General features: G+C 40.4%; 1 protein-coding gene across 1 annotated transcript in view; it reads left to right on the top strand.

Moving 5' to 3' along the window:
• ATPCL (ATP-citrate synthase) overlaps nt 1–21119 on the top strand; it is a 41375-nt gene that overhangs the window by 8915 nt on the left and 11341 nt on the right. The window contains exons 2-9 of the mRNA XM_088256212.1: nt 13797–14032; nt 14882–15067; nt 15241–15431; nt 16424–16682; nt 16925–17137; nt 18014–18171; nt 19078–19252; nt 20009–20164. Coding sequence (XP_088112338.1) covers nt 13880–14032; nt 14882–15067; nt 15241–15431; nt 16424–16682; nt 16925–17137; nt 18014–18171; nt 19078–19252; nt 20009–20164 — 1491 coding nt within the window. The 5' untranslated portion in view covers nt 13797–13879. The remainder of the gene's footprint in view (nt 1–13796; nt 14033–14881; nt 15068–15240; nt 15432–16423; nt 16683–16924; nt 17138–18013; nt 18172–19077; nt 19253–20008; nt 20165–21119) is intronic.

The raw sequence follows: 21119 nt of genomic DNA on the forward strand, positions 1-21119 counted from the left end.
TGTAACATACGAATATAACGTAACATTTAAACATTTGTAACATACGAATATAACGTTACATTCACACATTTGTAACATACGAATATAACGTAACATTTAAACATTTGTACATATGAATATAACGTAACATTCAAACATTGGTATCCTAGAATTATGACGTAACATTTAAACATATTTACTTACGAATATAACGTAACATTCTAACATTTGTATCCTATGATTATGACGTATCATTTAAACATATTAACATACGAATATAACGTTACATTCAAACATTTGTATCCTAGGAATATGGCGTAACATTTAAACATATTTACTTACGAATATAACGTAACATTCAAATATTTGTATCCTAGGAATATGACGTATCATTAAAAAAAATTGGCCTACGAATATAACATTCAAACTTTTGTAACATAGGAATATAACGTAGCATCTGTAACATGCCAATATGACGTGACATTAAAATATTTGTTTTATACGAATATGACGTGACATTCGAACATTTGTTACATAAGAATATAACGTGACATTAAAATATTTGTAACATACGAATATGACGTAACTTTCATACATTTGTAACATAGGAATATAACGTAACATTCAAACATTTATACATACGAATATAACGTAACATTCATTATAAAAAAGGCAGAGAGAATAGAACGCCACACCACCCTGTCCTTGCAAACATTCAGAGAGGATAGAACGCCACACCACTCTGTCCTTGCAAACATTCTTCGCCTCTTCCACGTAACATTAACACTTGTAACATACAAGAGTACTTCAGGACCATATCACTAGTACTACTATCACGCCGTCTCCCCGCAGGGGTAGGCAGAGAGGATGGAACGCCACACTATCCTTGCGCACACAAATCCTGCATTCCCATATTCCCGCCGGGCGATAACGTCCCAACCCGCGATACTAGAGTCATTAGTAGTAAACTAACTAACTAACCATCACGCCGCTTCCCCGCAGGGGTAGGCAGAGAGAATCGAACGCCACACCACTCTGTCTTTGCAAACATTCTTTGCCTCTTCTACATTCATGCATCTCCTCATACATACCCGACGATTATTACGACTAGTAATAGTCAGTCGAGGTAATATAGGTGCGTGTGGCCGCATTCGGGGGTATCTAGCGCCGGCCTCAGGGGTCAGCGGCTCGGGCATTGTGTTGGTCGTGCGCGCAGGCCGCTTTCTAGCCGCTCCCGGTGCGCGTGCACCCGCCGCGCGCGCTTAGGGCCCCGACGCACGACATTTCGCCGGCACTTATAATTGCGGCATGATCAAGTGCTAAATGATGTTCGACATGTGAGTGAGTGAGGAAAGAAGGAGTTTAGTTGGAAATAGGAGCACATGAAGACCGATGAAAACTTGGCATGATCAAGTGTCTAATGATGGTTTGGGCACGTGGAACGAGCGAGTGAGGAAAGGACGAATTTAGTTGGTATTAGGAGCAATATAATTACAGCCAATAATGATGTTCAAAATTTCATTAAAATTCATTAAATCCAACAATGACGTTAAAAAATCTATTAAAATTCATTCAATCCTATAATGACGTTCGAATTATCATTACAGCCAATAAAGACGTTCATAATTTCATTAAAAATCATTAAATCCTATAGTGACATTCGAAATATCATTACAGCCAATAATGACGTTGAAAATTGTATTAAAATTCATTAAATCCTCTAATGACGTTCAAAATATCATTACAGCCAATAATGACGTTAAAAATTGTATTAAAATTCATTAAATCCTATAGTGACATTCGAAATATCATTACAGCCAATAATGACGTTGAAATTCTATTAAAATTCATTGAATCCTATAATGACGTTCGAAATATCATTACAGCCAATGATGACTTTAAAAATTGTATTCTAATTCATTAAATCCTATAGTGACATTCGAAATATCATTACAGCCAATAATGACGTTGAAAATTCTATTAAAATTCATTAAATCCTAAAATGACGTTCGAAATATCTTTACAGTCAATAATGACGTTAAAATTGTATTAAAATTCATTAAATCCTAAAATGACGTTAGAAATATCGTAGCAGCCAATTAAACGTCAAACACGTTAAAAATTCTACTAAAATTCATCAAATCCTGTTATGACGTTTAAAATTTCATTAAATCCTTTAATGACGTTCGAAATATCATTAAATTCTATAATGACGTTCAAAATTTCTATTGAAATGCATTAAAACCAATAATGACGTTGAAAATCCCATTAAAATTCATTTATGCCAATAATGACGTTGAAAATTCTATTATAATTCATTAAATGCTATGATGACGTTTGAAATTTAATTTAAATCTAATGAAAATTAATTATTACGTCCGTGGGCATATAGAAAACCACGGCTTGCGCACTTTCGGACCCTTTTTTCTCCGACATTCGCTTGCGTCGACATTTTTTCTTCAGAGTTACAATGTCTAAAGTCTAGTGGGATTCGTTTTGTTTGATATTCTGGTACAAGTCTAAAATGCGAGGACGTTTCGGTAAGTTCTTCGAAGCGTTTGTTTTCTAAATTATTTTTTGACATCTCATCAAAGATGAAGAAGAATATGGAAGTCTGGGCATTTACGGGGCTGACGACCGTCATGTAACATTCACCGATTCTACCCATTATTGACAACCACACTACTCAAATTCTTGGAAGTTCTATATATATGAACCAATTTAGAAAACTTGTTTTTGAATCACTAGAACTTCACTAGAGACATCTATATGTTTTCTATAATGTAATACTTGAAACTAATTATTTGTGTTCTTCAAAAAAAGCGTTTTGTATACATACTTAATAAGTATGTCTACAAATACTTGCAAGAAACTCCAAAATGTGAACAGGTACATATATTTCGTCTCTGAACTTTTTGAATCACCCATAGTACACACGTTACTAAGTCAGGTAATAATGTATATACATAATATTAATTTCTCGTTTTTCCTATCGTGACGTCACCGCACTCACGGTTCAAAGATCAGCTCTCGCGTGACGTCAGCGTCCTTGCTTCGATTCTCCGGATCCAACCTGATCCAACCGCTCATCCCGTCTGTCACTATCACCCCGACCCTCCGTGGTGACCTCCACCAGTTGGGCCAACCCTGTCTAGAACAGTATCATGGCTTGGGAAGGATGAGAGTAGAGTGGATGCAGTCGGGATGCCATCTCTCAGTGCGGCAAGACCATGTATGGTAGATGTTCCAATGGTGATATAAGGAAAGGGTGCAAGGCTGAGATGAGCACTATCCAGCAAACTAAGGAAGGCGGCTTGGGATGGTTTGGGAAGGATGAGAGTAGACTGGATGCAGTCGGGATGCCATCTCTCAGTGCGGCAAGACCATGTATGGTAGATGTTCCAGTGGTGATATAAGGAAAGGGTGCAAGGCTGAGATGAGCACTATCCAGCAAACTAAGGAAGGCGGCTTAAGATGGTTTGGGAAGGATGAGAGTAGACTGGATGCAGTCGGGATGCCATCTCTCAGTGCGGCAAGACCATGTATGGTAGATGTTCCAATGGTGATATAAGGAAAGGGTGCAAGGCTGAGATGAGCACTATCCAGCAAACTAAGGAAGGCGGCTTGGGATGGTTTGGGAAGGATGAGAGTAGACTGGACGCAGTCGGGATGCCATCTCTCAGTGCGGCAAGACCATGTATGGTAGATGTTCCAATGGTGATATAAGGAATGGGTGCAAGGCTGAGATGAGCACTATCCAGCAAACTAAGGAAGGCGGCTTGGGATGGTTTGGGAAGGATGAGAGTAGACTGGATGCAGTCGGGATGCCATCTCTCAGTGCGGCAAGACCATGTATGGTAGATGTTCCAATGGTGATATAAGGAAAGGGTGCAAGGCTGAGATGAGCACTATCCAGCAAACTAAGGAAGGCGGCTTGGGATGGTTTGGGAAGGATGAGAGTAGACTGGACGCAGTCGGGATGCCATCTCTCAGTGCGGCAAGACCATGTATGGTAGATGTTCCAATGGTGATATAAGGAAAGGGTGCAAGGCTGAGATGAGCACTATCCAGCAAACTAAGGAAGGCGGCTTGAGACGGTTTGGGAAGGATGAGAGTAGACTGGACGCAGTCGGGATGCCATCTCTCAGTGCGGCAAGACCATGTATGGTAGATGTTCCAATGGTGATATAAGGAAAGGGTGCAAGGCTGAGATGAGCACTATCCAGCAAACTAAGGAAGGCGGCTTGGGATGGTTTGGGAAGGATGAGAGTAGACTGGACGCAGTCGGGATGCCATCTCTCAGTGCGGCAAGACCATGTATGGTAGATGTTCCAATGGTGATATAAGGAAAGGGTGCAAGGCTGAGATGAGCACTATCCAGCAAACTAAGGAAGGCGGCTTGGGATGGTTTGGGAAGGATGAGAGTAGACTGGATGCAGTCGGGATGCCATCTCTCAGTGCGGCAAGATATATATATATATATATATATATATATATATATATATATATATATATATATATATATATATATATATATATATATATATATATATATATATATATATATATATATATATATATATATATATATATATATATATATTTCTCTAGCTGTATCTCGTTTTAGCGTATTTGGCAATCTGACGTTAGTTTGCTGAATAAATTATCAGATATAACTAACCTTATCCGCCGAGCGCGACCCAACCTGTCTGACCTCTGCGCTCTGCGATCCTAGTCCTCGCGACGCCCGGCGACCGTGGTCGAGTGTGAATGTCGCGCGCGTGTAGGGGGTGATCACTCGACCAGCCTGTGGGTCAGAGGCCCCGCGGAATACCCAGACTTGCGTATTCTCGGCTATTATCCTTGGCTCTACCCGACCGAGTTTCTCCAGGGTATGTTCGGCTACAATAGTCTAGAGACTACAACAATGGATAAAAATTTGATTACGCATTTTTATCCATTGTTGCGCGGTATGAAAACATTCTAGAAAATATTTTCATTCATCATTTTCTTTTGGAAAATTCGCCTTCGAAAAAACGTTATTTTCACAAGTTGGCAATGAATGACGTCACAGAAACAATTATTTTACGAGCTTTTTTAATGTTGGTGTCATTACTAAATTAATGGCCTTCGAAAAAACGTTATTTTCGTAAGTTGGCAACGAATGACGTCACAGAAATGATGGCGTTATTTTAATGTTGGTGTCATTGCTAAATTATTGGCCTTCGAAAAAACGTTATTTTCGTAAGTTGGCAATGAATGACGTCACAGAAATGATGGCGTTTTTTAATGTTGGTGTCATTGCTAAATTATTGGCCTTCGAAAAAACGTTATTTTCGTAAGTTGGCAATGAATGACGTCACAGAAATGATGGCGTTATTTTAATGTTGGTGTCATTGCTAAACTATTGGCGGCTAGTCTATGGAAGGACGTATAATTATTGCTTTTATAATCTGTTGATCTTCGTATCGAGAGAACGGTGACGTCACTATAGGAAAAATGTGAAATTAATACTATGTATATACATTATTGCCTGACTTTGTAACGCGTGTACTATGGGTGTTTCGAAGAGTTCAGAGAGGCGACAAGATAATATAAATACAAACTAAATAGCTAACTAACCATCACGCCGCTTCCCCGCAGGGGTAGGCAGAGAGGATAGAACGCCACACCACTCTGTCTTTGCAAACATCCTTCGCCTCTCCCACGTTCATGCATCTCCTCATACATACCCGCCGATTGTTACGACTCCTAACCTGACCACTTTCAAGTATTTGGCATACCTGATCGTGCCATGTTTTTCTCGGTCTTCCTCTGCTCCTTTTTCCAAAAACATTCGCCTCGTAAATTTATTTTACCGTTCTTTCCTCACTCATACGTTCCACATGCACAAACCATCTCAACACACCTTTCTTAATTTTATCGATAATGCTTATCTCAGCTTTGCATTCCTTCCTTATTTCACTATTCGAACATCTTATATATCATATATTTATATACATATCAACCAATCAGAACCTAAAATCTGGCGGTGTCAAAAGTCAGCGTAATCGGAGGGCATGTATGACTAGATGTATGGATGTGAAGGAGGCGAGGAGTGTATGTCAGGACAGAAGAGTGTGGCGTTCCATCCTCTCTGCCTACCCCTGCGGGGAAACGGCGTGGTGGTAGTAGTAGTAGTAGTAGTAGTAGTATATATATATATATATATATATATATATATATATATATATGTTTATATATATATATATATATATATATATATATATATATATATATATATATATATATATATATGTTTATATATATATATATATATATATATATATATATATATATATATATATATATATATATATATATATATATATATATATATATATATATATATACATACATACATATATATATACTCTCTCCACCGGGCACGCCTCTAGCCCGGGCGCAGGACCCGCGTGAGAAGCGGGCACGTGGCCCTCCGGCGCCCCGCGCCTGCCGCTAGCGGAAGTGTTGTCTCGCGGTTCAGAGGTCGCTATTGCTTATGCAAACGCTGGCCGCCGGCTCGGTGGGCCCCCAGCGGCGCCCAACGTGGGGCTCGCGGGAGGGGCCGATTCTTAAATCGATTAGTCTTTTTTCATTACTTGATTCGGCAGTCACTTTGTGGTAAAATCTATCCATTTTTAACTAATTGTTTACTAAAAACATTTTGAGTGTGTCCAAATACATCTCACCAAAAGATGTCTGTAGTGAAGTTTTACTGATTCAAGAACAAGGTTTCCAAATTGAATTAAATATATTGAACTTCCGAGAATTTGAGTAGTGTGGTCAGCGAGTGTTTTTGCCTAGAATTTTCACTCATGAATTACATGAAATTATAGTAACTTTAAACATAAAGAGTAAATCCACTCACGAGTAGGCATAGGCTATGAAACTTATAAAGTTGAAGCCTGAGTAGGGACATGATAAACGGTGTTGCATAAGCCGTAGCTAGATTTCAGAGCCACTTGGACGTTAGGTAATTCAAAAAAAAATTGAGTAGTGTGGTTGTCAATAATGGGTGGAATTGGTGAATGTTACACGTGTGTAAAGTGATCACTTAAACCAGACTATGACGGTCGTCAGCCCCGTAAATGCCCAGACTTTCATATTCTTCTTCATCTTTGATGAGATGTTACAAAATAATATATATGTATTTATGAAATAAATTAAAATAAATAAATAAATATATTGAAAACTGTCCCACAGCGTTTTCAGATCTGGTTCAGAAGCCTTTTTTTTTAGATTGGAATAGATTTTTGTCACGATGATGGTTTATTGGCTAATAAATTAATATGAAAAATCGCAAGACTATCGGTGACATTATTATTGAAATCTGTAGAGGATATTTGATGACGTATGCGAACGCACGTTTTACGTTTTATTAAAATATGTAAAGTTTAAACCTTCATATCTCCCTTAGTTCCCTACAGATGTCAATAAGAATGCCACCGATAGTCTTGTGATTTTTCATATTAATTTATTAGCCAATAATCACACACGTGATACTTATCCATTGCTTCAAATTTAGATTGCCTGCGCATTAAACATATCGCTCACTCCTTTCAAGAACGTCATAAATCAAAAATCGTCGATTTTCAGTTGTGCATGTTTTCGAAATGCCCAGAAAACGTACTATATCCCAGCAAAAGAGGCATATTTTTTTTACTTAATATTTACCCGCTACAGGGCAGAAAGTGTTATTTTTGCATTTTGAAGAAAAGGTATTGTTTAATTATTTTTTTAAGTATACTAAATATTTTTCAAATGGAGAAAAAATATTCAGGTTTTACCTAAAAAGATCTGTTGCACAGTAAAAAGTCAAATAAGTGTCTTGATATTTATTTTTAATACATTGTATTTTATGTTTGAACTTTAAAAACGTTCTCCTGAAAAATCGAGTTTTTTTTATTTATGACGTTCTTGAAAGGAGTGAGCGATATGGTAAATATGCACCTCTGAAATTTCTTAATTTGGCAGGTGCACCTTAAATAGAAAATGTTTGCGGAGCACTGGTTTAGGTGACCGCTTTATATAATTTTTTTAAATATACATTTTTTCGGGCACACTTTGAGAAGCCGTGGACGACACACCGCTCTACATTTAGCTAGTTCATTCAGTACATTTTGCCCACTTTCTTATCATAATAATGTGTTTAAAATGTATACATCGATTGGGCATAGATACGCTACTGACATCTTATGAAGCACTTCGGCTGTCCAAATTTAAAACACAGTAAGGGACATTTTTTTGTAGTAGGTTTTTTTTGCATTTATGGACTAAGTAGACTCTACTTAGTCCAAAAATGCAAAAAAAAACTAGTACAAAAAATGTCCCTTACTGTGTTTTAAATTTGGACAGCCGACTTGTGCTATATAGCAAAATATACTTAGTATATTTTGCTATATATATACTATATAAAAATTGTCAATTTTCAGTTGTGCATGTTTTCGGAATGCCCAGAAAATGTACTATATCCCAGCAAAAGCGGCATATTTTTAACTTAATATTTACCCGCTACAGGGCAGAAAGTGTTGTTTTTGCATTTTGAAGAAAAGGTATTGTTTAATTATTTTGTGAAACATACTAAATATTTTTCAAATGGAGAAAGAACCTTCAGGTTTTACCTAAAAAGATCTGTTGCACAGTAAAAAGTTCAATAAGTGGCTTGATATTTATTTTTAATATATATTTTATTATATTTTTAAACTTTAAAAACGATATCCTGAAAAATCAAGTTTTTTGATTTATGATGTTGTTGAAAGGAGTGAGTGATGTGATTATAATATATATATAATTTATATATATATATATATATATATATATATATATATATATATATATATATATATATATATATATATATATATATATATACAGTATATATATGTATATATATACTGTAATATTTATTCCATACTACCATGGACTGGTACCTGAAGCGGAGGCCTGATCACCTTTCCTTCATGTGTAAACGATCAAGATAACACTGCGTTTATATGACACAGTGCCCTATGCATCATTGGGGTGCGGATAAGGGTTTTATTATTATTATTTATATACATATAGATATATAAATAGATATATATATATGTATAAATACTAAATTTTTTTTTTTTAAATACTCCATACGAGCTTCCACACTTTATATCAAAATTTGTAATTATCAAAATGCAGTCAATTGTGAATTGAACTGACCGACAAGCGAGGAAGCCTCTCTTTGGCCTTGCGACAGGCCCGCCCAAATGTGCCCGCCATCGAACCGGCACCCGTCCGACCACTTTCTCCGCATTCCGCACGCCACTGGGCCACCGAGCCGGCCACCTACCTCTGCGCATACAATTACCGAAACACGCCTCGTGACGGCGACTTCAGAACGTCACCAGGGTATGCTCGGCTGCAACAGTTAAGAGACTAAAAGGAATTTTCAATTTATTCAACAAAAAAATAATATATACATAAATAAATAAAAATAAAAACCCTTATCCGCACCCCAATGGTGCATAGGGCACTGCTTGATATAAACGCAGTGTTATCTCGATCGTTTACACATGAAGAAAAGGTGATCAGCCCTCCACTTCAGGTACCAGTCCAGGGTAATGTTGAATAAATATTACGGCGAAAAAATCACTTATATTTATTTTACCCCCCTTGGGAATCGAACCCAGGACGTCCAGAGCGGTAGCCGAGCGTGCTGACTATTACACTACGGAGGCGGACATAAAAACATATGGAAAACTTTTATATTTCGATTCGCTGTGCCTCTCCAAAAAAGGAGACTGAGTTCTTGTGCTTGGAGAGGGACTTACACTCGCGGTTTAATGTTATATATTAAATGGTATAACAGTCTTTTTTTGTCAAAAAATAATATGAAAATAACTCCTGTAATTGGAGATAATCCAGATTTTGTGAACAAGTATTTGGACACACTCAAAATGCTGTAAATAAATTATCTGGTCAAATTATAAGCTTAAATAATTAAAAATGAAAATGGTATTTTCTGGCGTTTCTCATGTGTGTGATTATAATCCAGGATTCGGACCTCACATACTAATATAAGAATTTCTGCCCAATAAAAATCTTCTTTTCATCTCACCAATAGATGTCTCTAGTTAAGTTCTAGGGATTCAAGAACAATGTTTCAAAATTGGTTCATATATATAGAGCTCAGCGTCCACCTCCGTAGTGTAATGGTCAGCACGCTCGGCTACTGTTCCGGAGGTCCCGGGTTCGATTCCCAAGGGGGGTAAAATAAATATAAGTGATTTTTTCACAGTCATATTTATTCAAAATCACCCTGGACTGGTACCTGAAGAGGAGGGCTGATCACCTTTCCTTCATGTGTAAACGATCAAGATAACACTGCGTTTATATGACGCAGTGCCCTATGCACCATTGGGGTGCGGATAAGGGTTTTATCATTTATTATTATATATAGAGCTTCCAAGAATTCGAGTAGTGTGGTTGTCAATAATGGGTAGAACTGGTGAATGTTACACGTGCGTAAAGTGATCACTCAAACCAAGCCCCGTAAATGCCCAGACTTCCATATTCTTCTTCATCTTTGATGAGATGTCAAAAAATGATATGAAAATTTAATAAATTGAATTGAATTATAGATACTACAGAAATCTGTTTGGAGTTTAGACTAACATTCAAACAGACGTTACTCGTATGGGTTTTCATCTCGGAACATCTTAATACCGTCACAATGGACCAATTGGCGTGTCCGCATGCCTAATAGCTGCTTCAGACGCACAAATCCATTCTGCCGACCGAACGGTATTATCACAATTGCAACTTGGCAACCATGGATACAGAAAAAAATTGTCAACCTGGCGTTAATACGGACATCTTGCTTCACCTAGGGCCGCCATGGTGAATAGGGCATTATCACTCGGGAGGAATATCTAATTTAACATATTCAACCTATAAAGGATTGTATTAGACTCGTGAAGTGTTTATAGCAGCCGATATAATCAATATTTTCATTCGTCATTTTCTTTTGAAAAATTCGCCTTCGTGAAAACGTTGTTTTCGTAAGTTGGTAACGAATGATGTCGCATAAACGAATCCTCACTACACTATTATTACAGCTCTATAAATCGGATACATAAATACATGGGGATACGCCCCATAATACACCCGATGACGTATGCGAACGCACGTTTTTCGTTTTATTAAAATATGTAAAGTTTAATCCTTCATGGGGTCAGGTTAGGAGTTCAAACAGTCGGCGTGTTTGTATGAGGAGATGCATGAACGTGGAACAGAATGTTTGCAAAGACAGAGCGGTGTGGCGTTCTATTCTCTCTGCCTACCCCTGCGGCTGGCGGCGTGATGGTTAGTTAGTTGGTTATAAATCATCTTTTACACGTATTATAGCGTAGACCTAATTGAATGACCCTGAAGGCAGTATAAGTGCCCTATCGACAGTCGGATTTGCATAAAGCACCCATGTCGCTATTGTTGCTACGGTCACGCTTGGTTCCTTCTTGCTTAACAGGCTCGTAAGACCTTTCCCATCGTAATAGCTGACCCAAATTCTATGCCTGACACGCGAAACCGATGTTTTGATGTATTTTGTAGACCCGTTTTCATATATTTTCAAGTATTTTTGTGTATTTTGTAGACCATTTTTTCATATATTTTCAAGTATTTTTATGTATTTTGTCATATATTTTCAAAAATTACTGTTTTTTGTAGACCGTTTTTCATGTATTTTCAAGTATTTTTATGTATTTTATAGACCATTTTTCATATATTTTCAAGTATTTCTATGTATTTTGTAGACCATTTTTTATGTATTCTGTAGCTTTTAAAAAAATGTATATAGAAGATATTTTTTAATGTATTTTTTAGACCGTCCTTGTTGTATTTTACGTATATAGGTTTTTTCAATGAATTTTGTGGACCTTTTTCCATATTTTGTTGTACACATTTCTTTTTCCATATATTTTGTAGACCTTTTTCCATATATTTTGTAGACCTTTTTCCATATATTTTGTAGACCTTTTTCCATATATTTTGTAGACCTTTTTTCATATATTTTGTAGTCCTTTTTCCATATTTTTGTAGACCTTTTTCCATATATTTTGTAGACCTTTTTCCATATATTTTATAGTCCTTTTTCCATATTTTTTGTAGACCTTTTCCCATATATTTTGTAGACCTTTTTCCAAATATTTTGAAAACTTTTTTTAAATATTTTCTAGACTGTTTTTGATAAATTTTGTAGACCGTTTTCGATATATTTTGTAGGACTTTTTTTAATATATACCCTTTTCATGCATTTTGTAGACTTTTTAAAATATATTTTGTAGACCATTTTTGATATATTTTATTGACCTTTTTTTATAAATATTTTGTAGACTGTTTTTGATATATTTTGTAGACTTTTTAAAATATATTTTGTAGACCATTTTTGATATATTTTATTGACCTCTTTTGACATAGTTTGTTGACTGTTTTTTATCTAAAGTCTCGTCATATTGAACGACGGCGGTTGCGTTCACTTTGGGGTTTTTGACACGTGGTGAATGTGACGATTTTTAGCAAGATGAGGGTGACATTCTTTTTTCAAACAAGTTCTACAGTTTTCAGTTTGTCTCATCAATGAACAACCTTTACGAAAGCGTCGACGTAATTTTTACGAAGTTAGCATCTCTATTAATTTTATCCACTTAATTATAATCTGGGAATGACAGTGAATATGTATTCAAGATCAAGTTTCAATGCCAATGGGTACTGCTGACCTTGGAAGGGTTCAGAATCCACGACGTATGTTTTCCACTTAGGAATACTAGATGAGAGACCTCCCTCTCTTCAGAAGTGTGCTAGGGTGTAGAGATTCAAGGTCACAGTATCATAGCCAATGACCTAGGAAGGGTTCATGATCCACGACGTATGTTTTCCACTTAGAAATGCTAGATGACAGCCCCCTCTGACCTCAGAAGTGTGGCAGGCTGTATAAACACAAGGTCACAGTGTCAATAGCTGCTGACCTATGAAGGGTTTAGATATGTTTACTAGTCGGGAATGCTATAAGATAGGCCTCCCTCTCTTCAGGAGTGCGGCAGGCTGTAGAGATTCAAGGTGACAGTGTTAATAGCTGGTGACCTAGGAAGGGTTTAGATATGCTTACTTCTTAGGAATGCTAGATGATAGGCTTCCTCATGTCAGGAGTGTGGCAGGCTGTTGAAACACGAGGTCACAGTGTCAATAGCTGCTGACCTAGGAAGGGTTTACTACTCAGAAATGCTAGATGATAAGCCTCCCTCTCTTCAGGAGTACCAAATAAAAGAGATTCAAGGTCACTGTGTCAATAACGGCTGACCTTTTTAGGGTTTAGAATCCACGACGTATGTTTAGTACTTATAAATGCTAGATGATAAGCCTCCCCCTCTTCTGGAGTGTACCAGATAAGAGGGATTCAAGGTCACAGTGACCTAGGATGGGTTCAGAATCCATGACGTATGTTTTCCACTTAGGAATGCTAAATGAGAGGCCTCCCTACCTTCAGCGGTGTGCCAGGTGTGTAGAGATTCAAGGTCACGTGATAATACTTGCTGACCTGAAGAGAAGAGAGAGGCCTCCTTCTCTTCAGGAGTGTACCAGATAAGAGGGATTCAAGGTCACAGGTGGGTTTAGAATCCATAACGTATGTTTTCCACCAAGGAATGCAAGGTGATAGGTCTCCTTGCTCTCGGTAGTGTTTTGCCCTCTTGACTACTCAGGAACGCTTGATGATGACTAACCTCGAGTGTGTACGTTGTCCCCAGGAGCGTGGCAGGCAGTGAGCGTACCCAGGCGACCGAGAGGCCGATGCGCGCCGGCTGAGCCCCGCGCACCCACCCACTAGAGCATGGCGTCCAAGGCCATCAGCGAGGCGAGCGGCAAGCGGCTGCTGGCGGCCGCCGTGGCCGGCACCGCCATGGTGCCGTGCCGCTGCGCCGCCTACGCGGCCGGGGACGACTGGGAGGCGATCGTCGCCGAGAACCCCTGGCTGCGGACGGAGGTGAGTGCGGGGCCCTTTATGGGGCCGCTCTGGAGGCATCTTCGTTCCTTTTAGGGGACATTGGTCCTCTACTAGTCCTTTTCTGAGGGCACTGTTGGACCTTTTAGGGTACATTGAAGTCATTATTGATGCTCAATTTCTAAGCCATTCATGATGATTACTGTGGGCGTTGTCGGTCCTTTTAGGGTACATTGAAGGCATTGGTGATGTTTACTGAAGGCATTGTTGGTCCTTTTTGGGGACATTGGTCCTTGTTTTCCGAGCCATTCATGATGCTTACTGAAAAAGCACTATTGGCCCTTTTAGGGTACATTGAAGGCATTATACTCATTTTATGGGACGTACCCAAACCATAGATGATGTTTACTCAAGGCATTGTTGGTCCTTTTAGGGGATATTGTTCCCCGTTTTCTGAGCCATTCATGATGTTTACCGGGGGCACTGTTGGACCTTTTAGGGTGTATTGAAAGCATTGGTCTTTCCTTTTTTAGGCCATATTTGATGTTTACTGGAGACATTGTTCATTCATTCAGGGTGATTAAAGGCATTGGCGATGTTTAGTAAAGGCATTGAGTTCATTTAGGGTACATTGAAGGTATCGGTGCTCATTTTCTAAGCCATTCTCGAGGACTAACGCCTTAAAAACACCCTAAATGGGCTAAAGGCGTTGTTAGTCCATTTAGATGTTTTTAAGGCATTAGTCTTCATTTTTGGGCATCGATGCTCTTCTATGGGGTGTATTGAATTGCTCATTCTTTATACTTTTCTATGAAGCAATTATTGATGCCCCAATATGACGTGTGTGGAAAGTCCACAGCAGAGGATTGACACGGTGTCTGATGTTAACAGAAACTAGTCGCCAAGGCGGACCAGCTCATCAAGCGGCGAGGCAAGCTGCAGCTGGTGTGCGTGGGCAAGCCCCTGGCGGGCGTGCAGCAGTGGATAGCGGAGCGCGCCGACAAGCGCTGCGTGGTCGGCGCCACCGAGGGCCGCCTGCACTCCTTCATCGTGGAGCCCTTCGTGCCGCACACCCAGGTAAGGCACCGTGACCCTACTCTCCCGTATGTACTGCTCTAACCATTCTCCATACATGATCACACCATCTAATACACGCTTGATCTTCCCAACTATACCTGCCTCAGCTGCACATATTCCGGAAGGTGTTCTTCCAATCTCCGACACATCTGAGCAGTCTGTTCTCCTTGCAGAATGAGGAGATGTACATCTGCATATCGTCGGGCCGCGCCGGCGACAGCATCCTGTTCCACCACGAGGGCGGGGTGGACATTGGAGACGTGGAAGCCGTGGCCAAGACCTTCCTGGTGCCCACCGGCGACGGCCTGGACGCGCCGGCCATGGAGAAGGCGCTGCTGCAGGCGGTGCCGGCCGCCAAGAGGAAGTAGGTTCTTGCTCTCTGGCCGTTTCGAGGATCTTGTAGGGTTTTATTGGTTAGCAGCATCATGCTGTATCAGGTTCTGTCGTATTTGAAGAGCATTTCTCGGACTAGTCTGCGTTTGGTGTTACTGTAGACCCGTGCTAACTGAATTTGGTTGGTTATACACCCGTGCTAACTGGACTTGGTGTGGCTATAGGCCCGTGGTAACTGCACATGGTGTGGCTATAGGCCCGTGCTAGCTGCACATGGTGAGGCTATAGGCTAGTGCTAACTGCACATGGTGTGGCTATAGGCCCGTGCTAGCTGCACATGGTGTGGTTATAGACTGGTGCTAACTTCACATGGTGTAGATATATACCCGTGCTAACCACTCTTATGTCCCTTTGATGGTGGTGTTTTACACCCTCGTGCTATGCTAGCTTCTCCTCGTATTCGAAGACTATATCTCGAACCAGTCTGTGGTGTGGCTTGGTGTGGCTATATACCCATGCTAACTGCACTTGGTGTGGCTATATACCCATGCTAACTGCACTTGGTGTGGCTATAGACCCTTGCTAACTGCAGTCAGTGTGACTATAGACCCATGCTATTTGCACTTGGTGTAGCTAGAGTCCTGCGGTAACTGCACCTGGTGTGGACTATATACCCATGCTAACTGCACCTAGTATGGCTGTGTACCAACTGCACATGGTATAGCTATAAATTCGCGTTAACTGAACTTGGTTTGGCTATAGACCCTTGCTAACCGCGCCTTGTGTGGCTATAAACCCGTTCTAACTGCAGTCAGTCTTACTATAGACCCTTGCTAACTGCACCTAGTATGGTGATGTGCTAACTGCACATGGTGTGGTTATATACCCATGCTAACTGCACCTAGTATGACTATGTACTAACTGCACATGGTGTAGCTATATATTCGCGTTAACTGAACTTTGTGTGGCTATAGACCCTTGCTAACTGCGCTCTGTGTGGCTATAACTGCGCTTGCATCGCAGGTTCCTGGTGCCCTTCGTGGCGGAGCTGTACCGCGTGTACGCGGAGCTGCACTTCACGTACCTGGAGGTGAACCCGCTGGTGGTGACGGGCACGGAGGTGCACGTGCTGGACCTGGCGGCCAAGCTGGACCAGGCGGCCGAGTTCGCCTGCGCGCGCGCCTGGGGCGGCGTGCACTTCCCGCCGCCCTTCGGCCGCGACGCCTACCCCGAGGAGAGCTACATCGCCGAGCTGGACGCCAAGAGCGGCGCCAGCCTCAAGGTAACACTGCTGAAACCAACCAATTACAGACTGGTATATTGATCAAAACGTACCAGACGGCCCCTACGTAAAGTACTCTATCTGCAAATCTGTTACTTTACAGGAGAGAGCTTTTTCCACTCACATTTTTATTAACAACCAACTAGTTTCGGCAACAACCTGTTGCCCTCTTCAGGGTTTAATTTATGAAACTAGTTGGTTAGCCTTAGAGTGAATCCTCTAACCTTGATTTTGTCCCCCAGCTGACGATCCTGAACAAGGAGGGGCGCGTGTGGACGATGGTGGCCGGCGGCGGCGCCTCCGTGGTGTACACGGACACCATCTGCGACCTGGGCGGGGCCGCGGAGCTGGCCAACTACGGCGAGTACAGCGGCGCGCCCACCGAGTCGCAGACGGCCGCCTACGCGCAGACCATCTTCCGGCTCATGTGCAAGGCGCCGCACCCGCTCGGCAAGGTAGGAACTCGGCCCACACCATCTTCCGACACGTGTGCGAGGCAAGGTAGGGATAGGGCGATCCGTGCCACGTCTCGCAATAGGAGCTCATGGCGGACGGCGTGCTGCTCAACGCCCGATAGAAACCTCTCTCTCTCTAACCCTTATCCGCACCTAATGGTGCATACCTAACCTAACCCTTATCCGCACCTAATGGTGCATAGGGCACTGCATCGTATAGAAACAGTGTTATCTTGATTGTTGAATGCACGAAGGAAAGGTGATCAGCCTCCCGCTTCAGGTACCAGTCCAGGGTCATATTAAATAATTATTATACTGAAAAATCACTAATATATATTTTGACCCTCTTGGGAATCGAACCCGGGTACCTCCACTATGGTAGCCTAGCGCTCTAGTCTCCTATGGTAACCTCTTTCTAAGTGTGTCCAACTACTTGTCCACAAATCTGGGTTTCGAATTTAAATTATTTTGAAATCTGAAAATATCGAGTAGTCATACAGGAGAAAGTGACCACGTCCATTGTTTTACAAAAACGTGATCATTGCCTATTTGATATCTTACTGGCTTAATATTGTCTCTAAATACTTGTTCACAAATCTGGGTTTCAAATCAAAGTTATTACATTTTGACATCTCAACATAGATGAAGAAGAAAGTCATGAGACTGAGATCATACATGTATGGCTTCCAAAATTTGAGTAGAGGCCGTATGGCCATATGATTGAACCAGCATTTGACAGGTCATAAGCCCTGCAAATACATATTTTAGAGTGATCACTTAACCAGGTGTGACAGGTCGTGAGCCCTGCAAATACCCAGACTTGCATATTCATCTTCACCGAATATTGCGGAGTTCTTATCGTCTTACATTTGACAGGTGCTGATCATCGGCGGCGGCATCGCCAACTTCACCAACATCGCGGACACCTTCCGCGGCATTATCTCCGCCATCGAGGCCTTCAAGGAGCAGCTGCGCGAGCACCGCGTCACCATCTTCGTGCGCCGGGGCGGGCCCAACTACCAGGAGGGCCTGAGGTAGCTATCCACCGCACTGCCCTAATGTAATGTCGATAATGGAATGAGAGCAGTATAGTAATGGAATGAGGACAGTTATGTAATGTTGAAAATGGAATGAGATCAGTAATGGAATAATAATAATGGAATAACGTCAGTATAGTAATGATTTCAGTTGTGGATTGATGACAGTAATAGAGTGATAGCAGTATTGGAATGAGGGTAGGAATGGAATGAGGACTATAATCGAATGAGAGCAGTAATGGAATGTTGACAAAGATTGAATATTGATAGTAATAGAGTGAGTGTAGTAATGCAGTGATAACAGTAGTGGAATGATGACAATAATAGAATGATAGCCGTAATTGAATGAGGAAAGAAATAGAATGAGGGCAGTAATAGAGTGAGTGCAGTAATGGAATGAGGACTGTTATAGAATGAGAACAGTAATAGAATGAGAGCCATAATGGAATGAGGAGAGTAATAGAGTGAGTGCAGTAATGGAATAAGGACTGTAATAGAATGAGAGCAGTAATGGAATGATGACAGTAATGGAATGATGACAGTAATGGAATAATGACAGTAATGGAATGATGACAGCAATAGAATGAGTGCAGTAGTGGAATGAGGACTGTAATAGAATGAGAGCAGTAATGGAATGTTGACAGTAATTGAATATTGATAGCAATAGAGTGAGTGTACTAATTGAATGATGAGAGTAATAGAATGAGAGCAGTAATGGAATCATGACAGTAATGGAATGATGACAGTAATAGAATAATGACAGTAATAGAATGAGTGCAGTAATGGAATGATGACAGTAATGGAATGAGAGCAGTATAGTAATGATTGCATTGATAGTACGAGAGCTGTAAGGAAACTAATTTTAACAATACAGCCTCCACTAAAATCCCTCTCGTCCCTCAGGCAAATGCGCGAGGTGGGCGTGCGCCTGAGCATCCCGCTGTACGTGTTTGGGCCGGAGGCGCACATGACGCAGATCTGCCGCTACGCGCTCGGCCACGAGCCCATCCCGAGCGACATGCTCGCGCCGGGCGCCGCCGCGCAGCTGCCGCTCATGCGCCGGGACGCCGCCGCCGGGGTGAGTGGAGACGTCGCTAAACCTTATCCGCGATTAGCTCGCGAACTGGCGTGTGTCTACATCAATCGCGCAAGACAAAAACCCCCTTCTCTGTCACTACCGACTTTAGATATCTGTCACCCTGAGCCAAGGTGTCCTAACTGCATGCCAAATGGAAAAAATAAAAAAATAAAAATGTAATACTGTAGAACGGGGCTACTTGAACTTTGATGTGTTAAATTGTTGGGTAATATATCCAAACAAGGTTTGTTGGATTGAATTCTACATTTATTTATGTATATGTTAATACGTGACGCGTTTCCTCTTCTAAGGACATTATCAAACACAAAATTGAGTGTTTGTCACATATCGAAAATCGTCAATTTTCAGTTGTGCATGTTTTCGAAATGGCCAGAAAATGCACTATATCCCAGCAAAAGAGGCATATTTTTAACTTAATAATTACCTGCTACAGGGCAGAAAGTGTTGTTTTTGCATTTTTAAGAAAAGGTATTGTTTAATTATTTTTTTAAATATACAAAATATTTTTCAAATGGAGAAAAAACATTCAGGTTTTACCTAAAAAGATCTGTTGCACAGCAAAAAGTTCAATAAGTGGCTTGATATTTATTTTTAATAATTATTATTATATTTTTAAACTTTAAAAACGATCTCCTGAAAAATCAAGTTTTTTTGATATATGGCGTTGTTGAAAGGAGTGAGCGATATCCAAAGTGCAATGCTAAGATAGAAGCTATCGCTTGATTTTTTGTGCAGGCTAACGACGCAGAGATGAAGAAAGGCCCCATGAGCAAGAGGGAGCTAGACGCGATATGCGAGAGGGACGGCGACAGGCCCGCGGCCGAGGGGATGCAGCTCTTCAACAGCAGCACCAAGTCCATAGTGCTGGGCATGCAGAACCGGGCCATACAGGTAGGCGCGACAAGGGGAGTCATGAACATCAAGAAGCATGATGTACGCCAAGATTCTGCTCCATTGGGTGTGACCATTTAAAAGTGTTATTTGTAAATATCGAAGGTTATATGGATAAAGTAAAAACCTAACCTTACCCGGGCAATATATCTAACCTTGGCGATATATCAAACCTTAGTGATATATCATACCTTGGTGATATATCAAACCTTAGTGATATATCAAACCTTGGTGATATATCTTATCTTGGTGATATATCAAACCTTAGTGATATATCATACCTTATCGATATATCATACCTTAGAGATATATCCAACCCTAGGGATATATCTAAAATAAATGATATATCCAAATTTTGGTTATATAACCCACCTCAATGATATATCTGACCCCGAGGATGTATTGAGTTAACCTTGGTGGTATATCGTACTTTCGTGATATATTTTAGTTTTGAGATATATTCAACCCTGGCAATATATCATACCTTAGCGATATATCCAACACTAGGGATGTATCTAAACTAAACGATATATCCAAATATATCAATGTATCAAACATTATTGATATATCTAAATTTTGGCTATATAACCAACCTCAATGATATATCCGACCCTGACGATGTATTGAATTAACCCTGGTGATATATCTTACTTTCGTGATATATTTTAGTTTTGTGATATATCCAACCCTGGCTATATATACAATCCTATTGATATATCCATTATTAGTGATATGTCTAAGCTTGGCAATATATCAAACCCTGGCTATACGGCTGTCCAAACTCAAAACACAGTAAGGGACATATTTTCGTACAACGTTTTTTTTGCATTTTTGGACTAAGTAGATTCTACTCAGTCCAAAAATGCAAAAAAAACGTACTACAAAAAAAATGTCCCTTACTGTGTTTTAAGTTACGGACAGCCGTATAGCCTACCCTATCGATATATCCAACCCT

Source organism: Brachycentrus maculatus, unplaced genomic scaffold, assembly GCF_059751285.1.
Source record: "Brachycentrus maculatus isolate JH-2025_06_01 unplaced genomic scaffold, ASM5975128v1 h1tg000059l, whole genome shotgun sequence".
Lineage (NCBI taxonomy): Eukaryota > Metazoa > Arthropoda > Insecta > Trichoptera > Brachycentridae > Brachycentrus > Brachycentrus maculatus.